A 19,043-nucleotide genomic window follows, 5' to 3' on the forward strand; every position below is an offset into this window, starting at 1 on the left:
AAAAATATTTAAACCCCATGTTCATTGTGACACTGTTCACAACAGCCTGAATATGGAAAGAATCAAAGTGACTTCAACAGCGGAACAGATAAGGAATTGTGTGTGTGTGTGTGTGTGTGTGTGTGCAGCAGAATATTATTCAGTCCTTAAAAAGGACTTAAAAGGTTCTTAAAAAGGACTGAGATAGGTCCATTTGTGGCAACATGGATAAACCCAGAAGACATTTTGCTAAGTGAAGTAGGCTAGGCACAGAAGGAAAAATGCCTCACGAGCTCACTGAAGTGAACTCTAAAAGACGTTGAACACCTAAAAGCAGAAAGTAGAAAGGTGGTTGGTTGGCAAATGTGGGGAAGGAAAGGAAAGAGAAACAGGTCAAAGGTACAAAGTCATAATTAGGTAGGGTGAATGAGTCTAGAGACCTGTTGTACAGTGAGGACTAAGGTTAATACTCTTGTATTATGCACCGGCAATTTGTTAAGTGAGTAGATTTTAGGTGCTCTTATACCCACAGAAAGTAAGTAAGTGTGGTGAAACATGTTTTAATTTGCTTGATTATAGTAACCATTTCACAATGTATATGTATATCAAAACATTATGTTACACATCTTACATTACAGAAAGGAAAGAATAACAATTTCACAGAGCTGGAATCTAAGCTTCAGTTTGGTCACTTGCTAACTATGATCATGTATTAGTTACCTAATAGCTCTGAGCCTCTATAATGGTACTCACCTTAGAGAATTTTTAAGGAATAAGTAAGACTATGAATGGCACACAGTGAACCATAAGTCAACAGTATCATGATTGTTAAGTAACAAATGACTGAAGCAGCAAATGCTTCAGAAATTAAAAGAAAATAAACATAGTAGGTGTTGGGGGGATCAGAGAGAGCTTCTCTGACAGAACAGCATTGAGTTTTGTCTTAAAGTAAAGCTAGAGCAGACTTTGGACAAGCAGGGGGGATGGTGAGGGTCACAGGCGGCATGGCAGGTGATCAGCAACAGCAGGAACAAAGGTCAGAAGGAGAATTTGGCAGAGTGTGTTGGGGAAGAGGGAGTTAAACAGGAGGAACACACTGTCCAGACAGCAGCTGCCATGTGTGGATGGGTGGGACTTCTGTTTTCTATCACTTGGCGTCTTTTAGCACAGCCACTTACCTGTACTAAGTGTGTTAAGGCAAGTCTCTGATTGGAAGCAGACCTGCGGTGGGCAGAGGCAGAGTGGTGCGGGCGCTAGGGCACAGGCTCTGGAGAGCTGCTCCTTTCCACAGGCACACCAGCGCTCTCCTGGAGACTGACCCCAGGACATGAGGCAAGCTTACAAGGTTTTCTAGGGAGAGACCCCAGACTAGTGCCGACAGGCAGCCCGTGTTGGTCCCATGGAACAAGCCAGCCACTCCTGCAGGGGGCCCAGATCTGTCCGTGTGAGTCAGGATCCCGGGAGGAAATGGCAGCACACCCAGACAGGCCACTGAGGCACGTCCAGCGAAGGGACTGTTTACAAGGGGCAGGCAGGGCCAAGGGGAGCAAACCAGGGAGGGAGAGGAGACAGCTGTAGCAACCCTGAGAGGGGCTGCGTGATGGGAACCATGTCTTTCTGTAGAGAAATGTAAGCAGTACCAACCCATGGCCAAGTAGGGAGTGATCTGGGGCATTAACACCCTGTCTCCCTCTTGTCTGTCCACTCCTGAGCGTGAGCTAGCCGCTTGTCAAGCTCAAGCCAGAAGCCAGAGGGCAAGGGTGTCTACTGATGCAGCAGCTACACAGGCCAGCCCCTCTGGGTGTAGAGTGGGCAAGGAAGGGCACACGGCAGGTCTGAGGTGCCCAGCACCACAATCATGGGGAATGACAAGCCTGCATCCCCTTAGCGCATCCCCTCTAAGTGGACCCCTTCCTCACTTCCCTCTTTATCCCCCCACCTGCTGCTCATCTGGTTGCTCATGTAGCCTTGTCAACTGGACTCCTAGTGCCTCTCTGAGACCACACCCTGCTCACACCATACACAATGATTTATGATTTTACCATTTATAGTGACAAACACCGGGTGGAAACCTCACTGGATATTTATGTAACCGTGGAGTAAATGGAGGACTTCCCAAAGCATGACCTAAACGTAAAACCACAGAGGATAAGGCTGATTGTTTGTACAGCATACGAACTGGAAACTTCCATTTGACAAAAAGCACTGTGAACGAAGTTGAAAAGGCATCAAAAAATAACAAAAATAAAATTCAAGCAGCAAATAAGAAAATAGCATTTCAGCAAATTTAAGTAAAAGGAATACTGTCTAAATACATAAAGGTCTCAGACAAATAGGTAAGAGCTGACTCAAATTTGGGGTGAAGGAGCTAAGAGGAAAACTAAAAAAAGAAAAGTTGTGAAAATGAAAATAGACACATAGGCAAAGAACGTGAATAAGATTGATGAAAGAGGGGGGGAACTTGATAATAGTATATGGAAAATGTTCTGACTACTCAACCCAAGAAATGCAAATTTAAACAAGAAACTCTTTTTCCAACCAAATTCACAGGGATGGTTTGTAATGAGAGCACTCTGCAGGAACTGTTTTGGAAGGGCATAAAGTATTATAACCTCGTGAAAGGCAAATTGGCAGTGAGGTATCGGGAAACCTTAAATATTCATCTCCCTCGACCCAACATTCTCACTTCCCAGGCTCTACCCACAGCTTCTGCTGCTCACAAGACAAAGCACAGGAACTGGCGCTGTGTGTAGTAGGCAAAGCCTCTGCCTGTGGCACCGGCATCCCATATTGGCACTGGTTTGTGTCCCAGCTGCTCCTCTTCCAATCCAGCTCTCTGCTATGGCCTGGGAAAGCAGTAGAAGATGGCCCAAGTCCTTGGGCCCCTGCACCCATGTGGGAGACCTGAAAGAAGCTCCTGGTTCCTGGTTTCCTGGCCCAGTTCTGGTCATTACAGCCATTTGGGGAGTGAACCAGCAGATGGAAGATCTTTCACTGTCTCTCTGTCTCTTGCTCTCTGTAACTCTACCTCTCAAATAAACCAATAATTTTTTTTTTTTTAAAGATGAACCACCACCATCCTGAGCGGCACAGCCCTTTCTGGGTTGGTCTCCCACATCTCCACCCGCTGGCGAGGGCCCCTCCCATACCTCAGAGCACTTCCTGCTCATTGCCCTCTGCTTGGAAAGCCCCTGGTTCAGCTAATTTGGCTTGCTCTTCTAGAATCAGTTGTCAGAGGGTCTTTCCTGTTTATTATAGACAACTTACTCCATGCTTATTATAAACCACTTATTTATTTACACAGCCGTTTACATATTCCTATGTCTAATTACATGTCTGTCTCCACCATCTTGGTTTTCTTTCTTTCTTTGCACCTGCTACATTGGTGGATTTCACGTGGGGCCAATTCTGCTTCTCCAGGGGACACTGGACAATGTCTAGAAACCTTTTGGGTTGATACAGCTGGGGGTGGGAGGTATTACTGGTTCCCACTGTGGTGAGTCAGGGATGCTGCTAAATATCCTGCAACTTACAGGAGATCCCCAACGAGTTGTGGCCACAGCGCTAAGGTTGGGAAACTGTCCTTCACGAACTTGTGTCTGGCCTAGAACAGTAACCCACACCCGCACACTCACACACAAAACCCGCAAAAGAGTAAACTAGGGTAAAGTGCTTTTCTAAAGCCCAATTTCTTCTGGCATACAATGAGCATAACACCAATGCCAGAGTTTGCAGGGAGCATTAACAGAGATGAGATATGAACAGTGCTTGCTATCAAGTTAGCACCCCATCTACACGAGAGACTTCAAACAGTTTGTCGAAAAATAGAATTAAAAGCTTATTTTGGTGTGAAAACATTTTGAAGTTCATTTTTTATAATATGCATTTCCATTGACTTAAAATTTTAAACTTTTATTTTTCTTTTTTTTTTTTTATGAGAGAAAGAGAGGGAGAGGGAAAGGGAGAGAGAGAGAGAATCTTCCATCCAATGGTTCAATTCCCAAATGCCCACAATAGCCAGAAATCAGCCAGGCCCAAACCAGGAACCTGGAACTTGATCTGGGTCTCCTGTGTGGGTGGCAGGGACCTAAGTACTTGAACCATCACCTACTGTCTCCCAGGATGTACATTAGCAGTAAGCTGTTTAGGAAGCAGAGTAGCCAGGCCGAGGCACCCCACTTGGGATGTGAGCACTCCCACCAGCAGCTAAACCACTGTGCCGAATGCCTGCCTTTTCATGAATTTTTTGAAGTGTCCCTGAATTACTACATCTTGGCAATAAAATACATAACTAATGAGCCCAGAATATTTGGGTGCTGAAATGAGTCTTAAAATGAGTCTTAAAGACTTTATAGTCAAATCCCTCCAATTTTAAAAAAGATTTATTTATTGGAAAGGCAGAGTAATAGAAAAAGAGAGCAATAAAGAGATGAGAGAGAGAGAGAGAAAGAGAGAGAGAGAGAGAGAGAGGAACAGATCTTCCATCCACTGAATCACTACTCAAATAGCTGCAATGGCAAAGCTGGGCCAGGCCAAAGCCAGGAACCTGGATCTCCATCCAGATCTCCCACGTGGGTGGCAGGGGCCTAAGTACTTGGACCATCTTCTGCTACTTCCCCAGGCATATTGGCAGGGAGCTGGATCTGAAGCAGAGCAGCTGGGGCTTGAGACGACAATCAGATATGAGATGCTGGCTTCAGAGGTGGCGGTTTAACTTGCTGTGCCATAACCCAGACAGCACTCGCCAGAGTCCTTCATTGTATAGCCGAAGAACCCCAATCTACGAAGGCAAATTACTTACTGCACCATTGGCTTCATATCTGAGTTTCCAGTTGAGTGGCAAACCACATTTCAAATGCATGGAAAGGAAAGAAATTATAGGTTCCTTTATTAAACAAATCATTATCTTCTTTGGTTTGGCTTGTAAATACAATTTTCATAGATATGTATAAAATTTTCTTAAAAATAGAATACTAACAGAACAATGATTTAATTGAATAATGTCATCAGAAGTTTCACAAGGGTTTATTTTAAAATGACATTTTTGGCATTTATGCAAAAATGGGCAAATATATTAAAATACAAAGTTAAACAAATAATACATTCTTTTAACTGAAGGAGATATAGTTAGAATCCAGAATGACAATTTAAATAGTTTGTCATAAACTTCTCTAATATTAACAGGCTTTCTGGTATTTATGCTAAAAATTAACTACCTTGTATGATTCAGTTCTTCTTCCTTGCTCAATTGCTAATAAATACAATAAAATCTCCTAGCAAAATATAACTTAGAGGCACCATCTGATCTGAGATCTCGGATTCTAACATGTTACAGCTTTAATAGGAACACCCATATAACCAGAATTTAAACAAATTATGGCAAATAAATTAAAACATTTATATTTTAACATCTATGGACTTTATTAGGTGTTCCTTATATAGTCATCTGGTATGTTTAAAGAGTGAGCAATCAAATAAAAGGAAATATGGTCATAACTGATTGAAGTAATAAAATCCTGAAACTAAATAACATCTCATAACTCATTGCACAGCCTATATTAGATTTCATTACATCAGTATATAGCTTAGCAGTAAATTCTCCTGATGGTCATAAACCTCTAAGGTGTTGTCATCCTGAAAAATGAAGGAGAGGCAGTTGGTGTGGGTACAGAATGGATAAATCTTCCATGGTGTGGACTACCTCGAGGTTATAATGTTGTAGTGCATCGCCACCTAGTGGCAGTATTTCAAGCCTTGTTCTGCTACAGGTGGCTCAAATGTTTTCTCGTTTCTCATTCCCTTTGTAACCGTAGCTTTTAGAATACATACTCCTATGCAGTGCAAACCCATCTGCTCTTCATCCACCATAGGTCAAAAATTTGGTCATGACAGTTTTTATGTTCACCTAACTTTTTAATTCCAAGTACTTTAGCTATTTTCAAAGCCACACACAGGATGTCTATATTTTAAAATACCATCCTGGTTGTGAATTTGGAAGGATTATCACAGATCCAGGAACTTTAAGCTCTGGCCCGTTTTTATTCTTACTACTGAGGTCTTAGCAAATCAGCATTAGTGTGGAGTTAATGCTTTAAAAGGGAGTCCTTCAAGTAAACAGCTATATGAAATAATTACCAATACCTACACTTTGGAGTTTATTGAGATTCTGGAATTTAAAAATAAGCAAAGGTGCTGTTAAGTGACTCAGTTACCTTTTGGTACCATTGACTGAGCATAATATGTAAGGGTATGCGAAAGTTTAGTGGAAAATGGAATTAGAAGTTTATTTTGGTGCAAAAAAATTGATATCAATACAGACAATGGATCTTCAAAAAGTTCACGAAAAATGCATACTGTGAAAAAAACATGCATAAATTTTAAAATTTCTTTATTTCTTTATTTATTTTATTTTATTTATTTTTTTTTTTTGACAGGCAGAGTGGACAGTGAGAGACAGAGAGAAAGGTCTTCCTTTTGCCATTGGTTCACCCTCCAAAGGCCGCCGCGGCCGGTGCGCTGTGGCCGGCGCACCACGCTAATCCGATGGCAGGAGCCAGGAGCCAGGTGCTTTTCCTGGTCTCCCATGGGGTGCAGGGCCCAAGCACCTGGGCCATCCTCCACTGCACTCCCTGGCCACAGCAGAGAGCTGGCCTGGAAGAGGGGCAACCGGGACAGAATCCAGCGCCCCGACCGGGACTAGAACCCGGTGTGCCGGCGCCACTAGGCGGAGGATTAGCCTAGTGAGCCGCGGCGCCGGCCTAAATTTTAAAATTTCTTTAACTTACCTTTAATCCTATTTTTCCATGAGCTTTTTGAAGTACCATAAACATTGAGGCCATGAGAACTCAGTTCAGGATAATCAAACATTTCAGTGTGATATGGAATTAGGACCATAGCCAGCATTTGGGGGTCTGAGGCCTCACCACTCCTTATTTGCCTCCTACACAGTGATAACATAAAGGCTGAGTGACACCGCATAGTGTGTTCCTACCATGAACGAAAGCCACATGTCCATCTTTGGAATGGAATTGCAAAGCACGGTAATATAGACAAACAAGAACATGGACCAAATCAGAATCAACAAATCTATTTTCTTCCAAGGTCTAGGGAAGCCATATATTCAAAATTCAAATCAATCTCAAACTTTTGAATAAGAAAAATAGATATCAGAAATTTGCAATCAGTACAAAGCAAATGAACAGGACTCACAATGTGGGACATTTAAAACATGGCTAAATCCAAAAGGCAAAACAAGGAGACAGCAAAATTTTAGTATGGCAAAGTTGTTGGACAGACTGAGTTCTTCTTCTCATGTTGGGTGATGGGTACTTCATTCAAAGCCAGACCTCCAGGGGAAGGGAATGGGCCAGGCGTGAGAGCGCCATAGAGGAAATGGAAGGGAAAAAGAGAGGCTCCGCTCCGACCTCCGCTACTAGTTGGTCACTCACATGAAGCCAGCCCTCCGTGTGTGGCACCTACTATGTGCCAGCAGGTGTTTCTAAGTGCTTGACATTCACCGCAGTCAATCTTCACAACAACTCGTTAAAATACGTTCTGTCATTAGCTGACTTCATGGCCCAGGAAACTGACGCATGGAGAGGGTAAGTCTCATTGTGAAGTTCCACCACAAGCAAATGAACTCAGACTTGGGCAGGCAGACCCAGAAAGAGCTGTGAAGCACAGTCCTCTTCTGTCCACAGCACTGGCAAGCCTGAGTGTTGCAGTCACTCTCGTGGTGGTTTCTGAACAGGACAGCTTTGGTAACACAAAGTCCCTCTCTTTCAAATAAAAAAATTTCACTGACACATTAACAAATTGTCACTCATTCACTTTGTTTTTTCAATGCCAAATACTAGCTCTGCTTTCTATCTTATTCTTCATAACAAGAGAACAATTACAATGATGTTTAATAGTAAAACATGAGCAGCACGTGGGTTAAGCTGCCACTTGACACCAGCATCCCATATCAGAGTACCAGTTCAAGTCCCAGCTGTTCTGCTTCCAACTCAGCATTCCCGCTCATGTGCCTGGGAAGACAGCAAATGGCTCAAATACTTGGGCTCCTGCAACCCATGTGGATAGAGTTCCTAGCTCCTGGCTTCAGCCTGGCCCAGCGTTAGCTATTGCTGCCATCTGGGAACTGAATCAACAGATGGAAGATCTCTCGCTCTCTCTTGCTTGGACTTTCAAACAAATCTCAAAAAACAAAAAGAATGGAGTTGGTTCAACTTAAAAGAAAAAAAAAATAAAACATTGATGTAGTGTTCTATGGTGTGTTAGTCAGCAATTTGCTACTTCAAAATACCTGAGAGGGGGCTGGCATTGTGGCTTGGCGAGTTAAGCTACCACTTGCAATGCCAGCAACCCATATGAGTACCCGTTTGAGTCCTGGCTGCTCCACTTCCCATCCAGCTCTCTGCTAGGAAAGCACCAGAAGATGGCTCAAGTGGTTTTGCCCCTGAACTTACTTGGGAGACCCAGATAAAAGCTCTGGCTCCTGGTTTTGGCCTGGCCTTTGATAGTCATTGAAGCCACTTGGGAAATAAATCAGCAAATGCAAGCTCTCTTTCAAATACTTAAAATAGAATACCTGAAAGAAGCTGTTTATGAAGGAGTTTATTTTGGTTCATAATCCAGAGATTTACATGGTTCAAGAACAGCCACTCTCCAAGGCCCCACCTTCACACACCGTAACCAAATTCAGTTCCATCCTTAATCCACTACCATCAGATTCTAGTGATCAAGCCTCTAACAATGGCCCTTTGAGGGCCACTCACATTATGGTTCAAACCATAATATGACTTTCAAGGAAAACTTGACACAAGTTCTGCATACGTGATCTCATTTAGGAGATCAAATGGTGTAGTCTAAGCATGCAGTCAGCTTTCAGAGGAACTCAAAAAATCAGAGGTTGCCCTACTGACATGCCACTTTCTGCCTTCAGCAGGTGGACAGTTCAATGGTTCTTCCTGTTCCATCTCAACCTTGGTCAGTTCTGTCGCCCATCTTTCAGCAGAGCCTGTAGCGTACTTTACATGTTGACTGCATTTATAAGCGTGGTTACTAGGCTCAGTGCCTAGTTCATTTCCACCTCACCCCTCTTTCCATATAGCTTGTAGTGCTCTGGTTTGAGAAGCCCCAGTTCCATTTTGTTATAAAGATGCACTTTTTTTTTTTTTTTTTTTAATTTGACAGGTAGAGTTATAGACAGCGAGAGAGACAGACAGGTCTTCCTTCCGTTGGTTCACCCCCCAAATGGCCGCTACGGCTGGCACTGTGCCGACCCGAAGCCAGGAGCCAGGCACTTCTTCCTGATCTCCCATGCGGGTGCAGGGCCCAAGCACTTGGGCCATCCTCCACTGCCTTCCCGGGCCACAGCAGAGAGCTGGACTGGAAGAGGAGCAACCGGGACTAGAACCCGGCACCCATATGGGATTCTGGCACCACAGGTGGAGGATTAGCCAAGTGAGCTACGGCGCCAGCCCCAAAGATGCACATCTGATGTCTCCCGAATGGGCCAGACTCCTGCAAAAGTGATCTTGAACTAAAAGAGCTTTTTAGGGGAGTTCTAGCCAAGGAAATTTTCTGAGCATGCAAATACTTAGAAAAAGAGAGGATTTGGGCCTGCTTTGGGGGCAGCAGTTAAGACTCCACTTGGGACATCCATATCTCATATCGGAGTCCCTGGGTATGAGTCCTGGTTCCACTTCCAGTTCAGCTTCCTGCTAATGCACTCCCTGGGAAGCACCAGACAATGGCTCAAGCACTTGGATCCATATTACTTATGTGGGAGAACTGGGACTGAGCTCTGGCCACAGGGCTTCCACCAGGCCCCACCATGGCTATTGCACCCATTGGGGATTGAATCAGTAGATTAAAAGATCTGACTGGGGCTGGTGCCATGGCTCACTTGGTTAATCTTCTGCCTGCGGCACCAGCATCCCATATGGGCACCAGGTTCTAGTCCCGGCTGCCCCTCTTCCAGTCCAGCTCTCTGCTGTGGCCCGGAAGGGCAGTGGAGGATGGCTCAAATGCTTGGGCCCTGCACCCATGTGGGAGACCAGAAGAAAGCTCCTGGCTCCTGGCTTCAGATCAGCACAGCGCCAGCCGTGGCGGTCATTTGACGAGTTAACCAACAGAAGGAAGACCTTTCTCTCTGTCTCGCTCTGTCAAATAAAATTTTTAAAAAATTGAAAACAAAGATCTGATTGCAAAATAGATACAAAAATTTAAAAGTATGTAAAAACAAGAGCTTCCTTCTGTCAAAGGGGACTATACTGAAATCTTGTCACGATATGACTTGATCTTCTGCTTCAAAACATCAAGGAAATTTGATCTCCTCTGGAGGGGAGGGGGCCTTCCCTCCTCCCTGTCCTAGAAAACACAGCGGTAATGAGCAATCTCAAAGGCAGAGCTTGCCCACTGCGCTTCAGTGTTGATTCACTCTTTAAAAGGCTTTAGAAAACCTGTGCAATCTTAAAACCATTTCATGCCTAAGCACCCTCAGCACAAGGGCTCATGCAAGGGAAGGGATTCATTCTATTACCTGAGGATGCTTTTGGACTCGGAACATAAATACCTGCTATTGCTTTTTCCATTACAAAAGTGAGTACTACTCAATTATTTAAAAAAAAAAAAAAAGTATCAGAGAAAAGGAGAACCCAAGACCACCTTTGCTTACTGTTGCCATTCTAGTATTACTTCGGTTTTTCTTTAGTGTTAGTACCTGTCTAACCACATTGCTATTAGACCAATGACTATAGAGCACAATGCCTGATATTAGCCACTGAATAAAATGGTGGCTGCTCTTAGAATAATTTTGCAATTCTTATTACATAATCCATGCATTCTTTTCATAATATGTGATTTTCTTATGTATTTTGAACTTTTTTTTTTTTAAGATTTATTTATTTATTTGAGACCCAAGTTACAGAGAGAGGGAGAGACAGAGAGAGAGGTCTCCTACCTGCTAGTTCACCCCCAGGTGGCCACAACAGCTGGAACTGGGCCAGGAGCCAGAAGCTTCTTTCAGGTCTCTCACTTAGGTGCAGGGGTCCAAGTATTTGGGCCATCTTCCACTGCTTTCCCAAGCCATAGCAGAGCTGGATTGGAAGTAGAGCAGCCAGGACTCGAACCGGCACCCATATGGGATGCTGGTGCTGCAGGCAATGGTTTCACCTACCATACCACATCAGTGCCAGCCCTTGAACTCACTTTTTTAAAAAGCCTCATTAAATGTCCTAACAGCCTCTCTTGGATATTCTTTTTAAAAAACCTCCCCTGAAATTTTGTCAATTTTCTTTTGTTCCGGATAGCTAGATCTTCATTTGATAATGGTTTTGTTCCTGGTAAAAGCAATTTTCCTTTAACATTCTAATGTTTTGTCATTTGACTTTATAATTAATTTGAACTACATTAATAACATTATTACAAATCAGAGAAACTGATAAAGCGTTGGTACATACTAAGGAATGTCAGCAAGGGAGTATCTATTAAAAGTCAGCTGATGAATAAATACTTTTACACAATAACACTTTTCTATCAAACCTAACTATAGATAACCAATTAGATTTCTCATTCAAGAGCCACCCATTATTTCAGTGCTCCAGTTATTTTCCTCTCAGAATTTTTCATAAATTTGAATCCCACACATTGCCAACAGTTTTTGTATTAATATAATCCACTTGGAGAATATTTTGGCAATATGGTGAAATTTCAAAAAGTCTATGGAAAAATAAATCAAAAGATCTGTTTATTTTGGTGCAAAAACAATTTTGAAATCCATGCATTTTTTTCATAGTATGTATTTTCCATGAATTTCCTGAAGACCTCTATTCTATATTTACACAGGAGTGCGTGTTCTTTCTTTTAAAACAGCAGGATGCAATGTCAAATCTATTTGGAGAGCAGTGGTTAAGGGGCTGCTTCCCAATCCTAGCAAACTAGGGGGTGAATTGTCTTTGTCCATTAAAACACTAAAAATATCTTAGAAGTTTAGAAAGAATTGTTAGATATCTGAATTCAATAGTTATTCAGGATAAAGTCTAGAATTTAACAAAGTCCAACAATGATTACAATAGACATTTATGTAAAGTAATGCATCTGCAGACCAAATAATTCTTAAAGTTGTGTTTCAGCTTTAATCAGTTTTGGAAAAATACACAAGGACAGCAGTATCTACAGTTTTGAAATATGTGATTACTTCTTTGCCCATTCTTCTCTCTCTTTTCTTTCCCGAATAACCTCTTTCAGATATGGTTCAAGGTAGAATTTATCCTAAAGAACAAATAAAATGAAAAGAATCATATCCTACAATTACATACTGACATATCCCAAGCAATCAATATATCAAAGAAATCTATCAAGATGAATTGCTTTTTATTTCCAACTTCATCTATTCCCAACCTGATTAAGAACTATCTGTTTTTCAAAATGTAAAAATCACAAGCATAATGTAATACATGGCCTTGACAGGTACTGAGAGGTTGTCTCTGGGAGCAGAAAGTACATGAGTGTCATAGGCTTTTGAGTGGTCTGAACACAGGTCAGGGAGTGTCAGCATCACAGGAGTCCTTTCTGAGAGGGGCCACCCAACAGGCCGCTCATATGAACATCAACAGCGTTTCATCTCAGCAGGAAGCAGAGTAGGGAAGGAGAACAATGGCCCTGGCTCTTTATATTAAAGACTCGCTCAGTGATTTTGGAAGTGACTCCCCTGAGAGTCTCAATGTGCTTTTCTCTAAAACGGAGCTAACACTCTACTAACCTTAACTTGGCTGTCAAAAATATATTTATTTGACACTACATTAGTAAATATGCTTCTCTGGTTTCTAACATTCAATCCTTATTGGCCAACATTGTCACATACATAGAAGCTGTTTTACCTCCTCATATTTTGTCCACTGCTCTTTAGGCAAGATCTGATGCCTCATGGTCAGGTCCAGTGCTCTCTTAATGCGAAACACCCTGTCATTATAAAGTTTCTCAGGAAGCCTTCTTATGGCTTCTTTTACATCTTCATCCTCATGTATTGTATCATCTCTCATTAATCCTATGGTAGAAAACAAGAGTTGGATTGAATATGCATCTCAAAAACCAGGGGTTTTGGGGATGGCATTGTAGTGCAGCAGGTAAAGCCACCACCCGTCATCTCATACGGGTACTGGTTTGTGTCTTGGCTGCTCCATTTCCCATCCAGCTCCCTACTAATGGTCTGGGAAAAGCAGTGGAAGAAGCCCAAGTGTTTGGGTCCCTGCACCCATGTGGGAGACTGGGTGATGTTCTTGGCTTTGGCCTGGTCCAGCACTGGCATTGTAGCCATCTGGGGAGTGAACCAGTGGATAGAAGATCTCTTTCTTAGTCTCTCCCCCTCTCTGGAACTCTGACTTTCAAAAACAATAAATTAATCCCTCTCTTTAAAAAAAAGCAGGAATTTTTTTTAAAAATGAGCAAGATGACACATCTTACAATGTGGGTGAAACAACAAGAGCTCAAATCAACAGGTATGATGGAAACCCAATGTGTTTCACATAAATAATAGATCATTTTTAATTAATTTATTATTTTTACTTTTTGAAAGGCAGAAATAGAAAGAATGCCCTCCCATGCGCAGGTTTACTTTCCAAATGCCCAACACCATCAGGTCTGCACCAGGCTAAAACTGGAGCTGGGAACACATCCAGAACTCTCATATGGGTGGCAGGGACCCAATCACTTGGGCCATCATCCACTGCCTCCCAAGGAATACATCAGCAGGAAGTTGGAATGGGAAGCAGAGCTGGGACTTGAACCCAGGCACTCCAATATGGGATGCAGGTATCCTAAGTGGCATCTTCTAAAGACTTATTTATTTGTTTGAAAGTCAGAGTTATAGATACAGGGAGACAGAGAAAGAGAGGTCTTCCATCCACGGTTCACTCCCTAGATGGACTCAACAGCAAAGACTGGGCCTGGCTGAAGCCAAGAGCCAAGAGCTTCTTCCAGTCTTCCACATAGGTAGCAGGAGCCCAGGGACTTGGGCCATCCTCCACAGCTTTCCCTAGGCCATTAACAGGGAGCTGGATTAGAAGTGGGGCAGCCAGGACACTAACTGGCATCTGTAGAGGGTGACTTTACTTGTTATACCATAATACTGCCCCCACTAACTGGCATCGTAAGTACTGGGCCAAACAGCCACCCTGGGTTATTTCTTGAAGCACTATTAATCTCCTAAAATTTTAGATCAAATTCACATTTGATCTAAACCAATTTAAAGAAATACTTAAAATATCCACCTAGTCCTAAACTCACATCAATAAACCACACTTCTACTTTCTTGTATTTTAGATCTGAGATCAAGGTATGAAAGAATCTCAAAACGAAGCTTAGGAACTAGTGTTCATCAAGTAAAAGATAAAGTCCATGGAAAATTATAAAGTTCTGAAAAAGTTCAGGAATCATTAGTTGTAAAGGTATGAGGAAATTTTCATATTTGAAACATCTAAAGTCAATGTTATGCAACTGAAAGCTTAAAATTTTAAGTGGTAGAGTTGCGAGAAAGAAAGCATAATGAAGAAAATGTCCTGGCAAATGAATCATTTCCACATCAAACATTTTGAAGGATTTCATCCTTTTCCTCTCAAAAGAATTAAAAAAAAAAATGGGAGCAGATTTAACATTAACAATGAGATATGGTCTAATTTTAAAACCTTCTGATATAATGAGAACAACTATTGTTCTAGAACCAGTAATGCTCTTACAAAAGCACTGCTCTCAGAAAAATCAGAGACAGAAAGCACGGATAACTCACCCAGTTTATTGAATCCTGCAGCATTGTAATACCATTTTCGAATACCATCCAGCCACCGACCTGATGCTGCAACTGATAATTGTCATACTGTTAGGTGCTGCAACGAGTACTTTTATTACTTTGATGGAGGATACAAACACAGCATAGGACAGAATTTCCTTTTCAAACTTTATATTCTATATACTGTAGATAAGAACTGTCTATTCTATCTATGCACAAAAGTGATTGCTGGTAAAAATTAAGTGGCGAATCATAGGAGAAAACAGTTAAGTCAAATATAAAGTCTAAGTACAAAGTATCCACAGGTACAATTGCTCTCCGGTCTCTCACAGTCCAAAATCCTGTGCCCTATATCCCCCTGCTGCCACCATAATTGAGAGGTGGAAAACTGGAAAGGGATTTGAAATGTCTCTAGCACACGTAGTTTCAGAAACAGATTACAGGAAATAATGGTAAAATTCGTGCTCTCTAGGAGCTGGAATTGCGTGAAAAGAGAGTAACAAACATTCCCTGGCTGGCAGATCTAAATGACCCTCACTCCCTAAAATAGTTATTCTTCACTGCCATTATTTCACTTGACCATCCTCTTTAAACACAGATGTATTTCTGGGAGAGTGCTGGAAACCATGAGTTGGTCATTTAAACGTTAATATGGATTAGTAAAGTCTATTTTCCTCCAAGGTAGCTATTTTATCACCAGAGAAATGGATGGATATTTGAAAATAAGTGAGTAAAAATAGGTCATGTAAAACTCCTTGGGAAACAGGGCTGAGCCTCATAAGGTAACTCAGTAGGGGCAAAGGACAACATGGTGGCGCCTGAGGTTCATAGGAGAAATGTACTACACAAGAGGAAGTTAAGCAAGTTTAAATTTTCTTTCAAAATTTTGTCTACGGCTGGTCCCATATCAAGGAAGAAAAGCAAACTCTTCTTTCACTCCAACCCCTCCTAGCTCCTACTCCGTATGTCATGGATTATGTGGCTTGGTAAATCCCCTGGAAAATTAAAAACGATGTATAAAATTGCTTCTATAACTACAAGTATCAAAGAGTCAATGACCTAAAACAACTGTAGAAAACAAATCATTTGTAAACACATTCACCAATGTTGACAGCAGTGACTGATAACTCTGAACACTGTGCCATGCTGTCCTATTTGCCTTCCCCACATGAAACTGGTTTAATCACAATGTTCAAGACAAAGCAGGTTTACAGAAGCCATCCTACCCAGGGTCAGAGCTATGTAGTGAGAGGTAAGATCAGGTCTGTGTGGTCCCCAAACACAACACAGATGCAGAAAGCCTTGAATTTAGCAAGATTCCTCAATATCTGTCAAATTAATAAAATAATGAATTCTTAAATATCTTTCCCAATCCCCCAAATCTCAGTATCATACAGGTTAACAGATTTACTGGGCAATCTGTTTCCGAATGGTTGACAATTACTGGGGATAAGGAGAAGGGGACCAACTTTTTTTTCTTTTTAAGTACTTTAATATATACCGGCAGAGGGCATACATACATACATACACACACACACCACCACCACCACCACCACCACCACCACCACCCGCTACTTGATGTGCACCTCGTTTGAAAGCTTCCAGCGATTTCTGCATTCTATTCCATAATAACGTGTCTGTTCTGTGCCTGCAATAAATACAAATTTCTCCAAACCTACAGATCAAGCTGTCGTTCCAGATAAGCCAAGGTCATCCGAAACCTTTGCTTAGCTGCCTGATCCCTAGTGAAAAGCACGAGGCGGGGAGTGAAGGTTCCAATCCTGTTTCCTCGGGTCATTTTGCTCCAATTAGTTCAGGCGAGAATGCATCGAGCTCACGCGGATGCCCGCGCTAGGCTCACGGCAAGTACTCAGTTCTCTTTGGTACGAAATCGTCCACTACCTCCTTGTGTCCTTGAACTTCGCCAAGGCCGAGGGGAAGGACTGCCCAGCACCGGCAGCTGGAAGTCCAGGGCCGCCACAGCCACCGGGGCACCTTCACCTGCTGGACCAGGTCCCAGTCCTCCAGGCAAACCCCGTTTAGGGGCAGCACGGGGTGGGGGAAGCACGTCCTTCAGGCTGGCCTGGAGCCGCCGCCTTCCGTCATGCCGCAAACCCTTGCCAATTAGCGAAGGCAGAGGAAGAGGAGCAAGCTGTTACGAGAACAAAAGGTTGAACGCAGCGACAATCACCACGTTAAGACCCCTGTCATTCACTTACCAGCAGGCCTCCCCGCCATCTTGACCCGAGAGCAAAGCGTTGCCTTCTGGGTAAGTCCTAGAGGACGCTCTGGGCCCAGGGCGCAGGCGCCTACGTCACGTCGCGAGGTGACGGAGACGCTCGCACAGGCGCAGCTCTGACGGCGGGCGGTAGGCACCTGCCCGGCGCTTTGTATTGCGCAGGTGCATTAGATCTCGCGTTCTGTGATTCTTTCCTTGTCGCTTGATGGGAAACTGCATAGGCAAGGAGTTAGGAGACCGGGGCTTTATTTCACGTTCTGTTACTTATTAGCCGTGAAACCTTGAGAGGTATTGAGTCCTTTGTGTCAGGCCGTGCGCCGCACGTTTTACGGAACATTTCTTATGTAATTCAAAGTCTGTAATGGAAGTCTTACGCTCAAGTCTAGGGTTATGAACTACATGTTAATCCAGAAAAGAAAAAAAAAAAACAGTAAACCTCTCTGGCCTTCGGTTTCTCCAGTTGAAAAAAAAAAAATCAAGTCATTTCAGTCTAAGTTCAGGAAAGACGTTAAAGCTAAGGGGCGGGCGTTTGGCGCAGCCGTTGGGAAGCCGCTTGGGAGCCCTCATCCCATGTCCAAGAGCTTGGATTGGAGTCCCAGCTTCCTGCTAATGCACACCTTGGTCCCTGCCACGCTTGAGGGAGACCCGCTGGCTGTTGTTGCTTTTGGAGAGTGAGCCAGCAGGTGTACCTCTACCTTTCAAATAAACATTTAGAAAAGAAGTAGGGCTTTTAAAACATGAGTTTTTAAAAAAGTCAAAATATTAAATCTAAGATGTACAGGTTTTGTAGAATTTGCATATTTTAAGATAAAAGAAGCACATAAATCTGCCCATTTTTAAGGTCTAAGACTTAAAATACGGGGCATAATAATTTAGTAACAGAGAACAATTGGGGTGTTTAGTACAACAGTGAGCTCCCACCACCACCCACCAACAATCTCTCTCCCAGTCTGAAGCTGAGACCTGGGACATCAAACAAAACTGTCTCTTATTAAATTTGAAATGTTAGATTTAATGGCATTAATCACATCCCAATTTTAAAAGTCTGTTTTCTCCCCTTTCTATCTGTGCTGCCACAATGTCTTGTATTAGTTGGCCTTGCACATGGCACTAAAAGCTAATGAACTATGCCTTCCAGCCTACACTCCCCAAAGTGAAGTCTCAAGACATGAAAAAGTAGATACATTTATACACTGACACACTGCAAAGGGCAGGTACTCAATATATTTTCTCCTCCTCCACACCCTTTCAGTTTCAGCTTGAGTCAGCAAGTGAAAGAAGACCCTATGTCAAGGAATCATACACAGGACTGTGGCAAAATCCAACCCCTATAGGTGTTAATCCTGGAGAGCCTGGATGCCTTCTGATAGTCCTTGGTGTGGCTTCAAAAGCTGTTTTTGGTTTTCTTCCCTTCTGGCCCAGGATAGAATTTGCACTTCTCTGCCCCTTTAATGTTAGGCACAGCTATGCAATGCTTTGGCAAGAATGTATTTATTTTTTAAGAGCAATTTGCCACAGTCCTTCCCCTTCTGTGATTGGAACCCTGCAGTTGCAGTGGAGACACAGAATACAACAATCCTAAAGATGATGTGGATGGAGTAGAACCCTCTTAAAATCCCAAGAGATACGTATGCAACAGAAACTTTTGTGGGGGCTGGTGCTATGGCACAGCGGGTTAAAGACCTGGCCTGACGCGCCAGCATCCCACATGGGCGCCGGTTCTAGTGCCGGCTGCTCCTCTTCCGATCCAGCTCTCTGCTAGGGCCTGGGAAAGCAGTAGAAGATGGCCTAAGTCCTTGGGCTCCTGCACCCGCGTTGGAGACCCAGAAGCAGCACCTGGCTCCTGACTTTGGATTGGCACAGCTCCAGCTGTTGCAGCCATCTGGAGTGTGAACCAGTGGATAGAAGACCTCTGTTTGTCTCAGCCTCTCTCTGTAACTTTCAAATAAATAAATTAAAAAAAAAAAAAACTTTTGTGGTCTTCAATTATTTGAAGTTTGGGGATCATTGATTACAGCAGTACAGCCGGCTGTTCTG

General features: G+C 42.9%; 1 protein-coding gene and 2 long non-coding RNA genes across 4 annotated transcripts in view; all 3 read right to left on the reverse strand.

Annotated features, from left to right (window-relative positions):
• Window positions 1-11,081, reverse strand: part of LOC138849942 (uncharacterized) — a 47,672-nt gene extending 36,591 nt beyond the window's left edge. The window contains exon 1 of the long non-coding RNA XR_011389246.1: window positions 10,946-11,081. This is a non-coding gene — a long non-coding RNA (uncharacterized lncRNA). The remainder of the gene's footprint in view (window positions 1-10,945) is intronic.
• On the reverse strand, window positions 4,344-9,432 carry LOC138849941 (uncharacterized). The gene is made up of 2 exons (XR_011389245.1): window positions 9,146-9,432; window positions 4,344-8,913 (listed from the first exon to the last, which is right to left on the reverse strand). It is a non-coding gene; the product is annotated as an uncharacterized lncRNA (long non-coding RNA).
• A 1,015-nt stretch (window positions 11,082-12,096) lies between the features above and the next one.
• On the reverse strand, window positions 12,097-17,115 carry UQCRB (ubiquinol-cytochrome c reductase binding protein). 2 transcript variants are annotated; one of them, XM_051844649.2, is made up of 5 exons: window positions 16,987-17,057; window positions 16,354-16,415; window positions 14,768-14,839; window positions 12,864-13,030; window positions 12,097-12,255 (listed from the first exon to the last, which is right to left on the reverse strand). In XM_051844649.2, the coding sequence occupies exons 2-5, from the start codon at window positions 16,382-16,384 to the stop codon at window positions 12,178-12,180; spliced, it is 348 nt and encodes a 115-aa protein (XP_051700609.1). In that variant the 5' UTR covers window positions 16,385-16,415; window positions 16,987-17,057; the 3' UTR covers window positions 12,097-12,177. The 2 variants fall into 2 exon arrangements, with proteins under 2 accessions (XP_051700609.1, XP_002710750.1); XM_002710704.5 differs by lacking the exon at window positions 16,354-16,415 and having other exon boundaries at window positions 16,987-17,115.
• Window positions 17,116-19,043: the final 1,928 nt, after the last annotated feature.

The sequence above is a fragment of the Oryctolagus cuniculus genome, chromosome 6 (assembly GCF_964237555.1).
Source record: "Oryctolagus cuniculus chromosome 6, mOryCun1.1, whole genome shotgun sequence".
Taxonomy (NCBI): Eukaryota; Metazoa; Chordata; class Mammalia; order Lagomorpha; family Leporidae; genus Oryctolagus; species Oryctolagus cuniculus.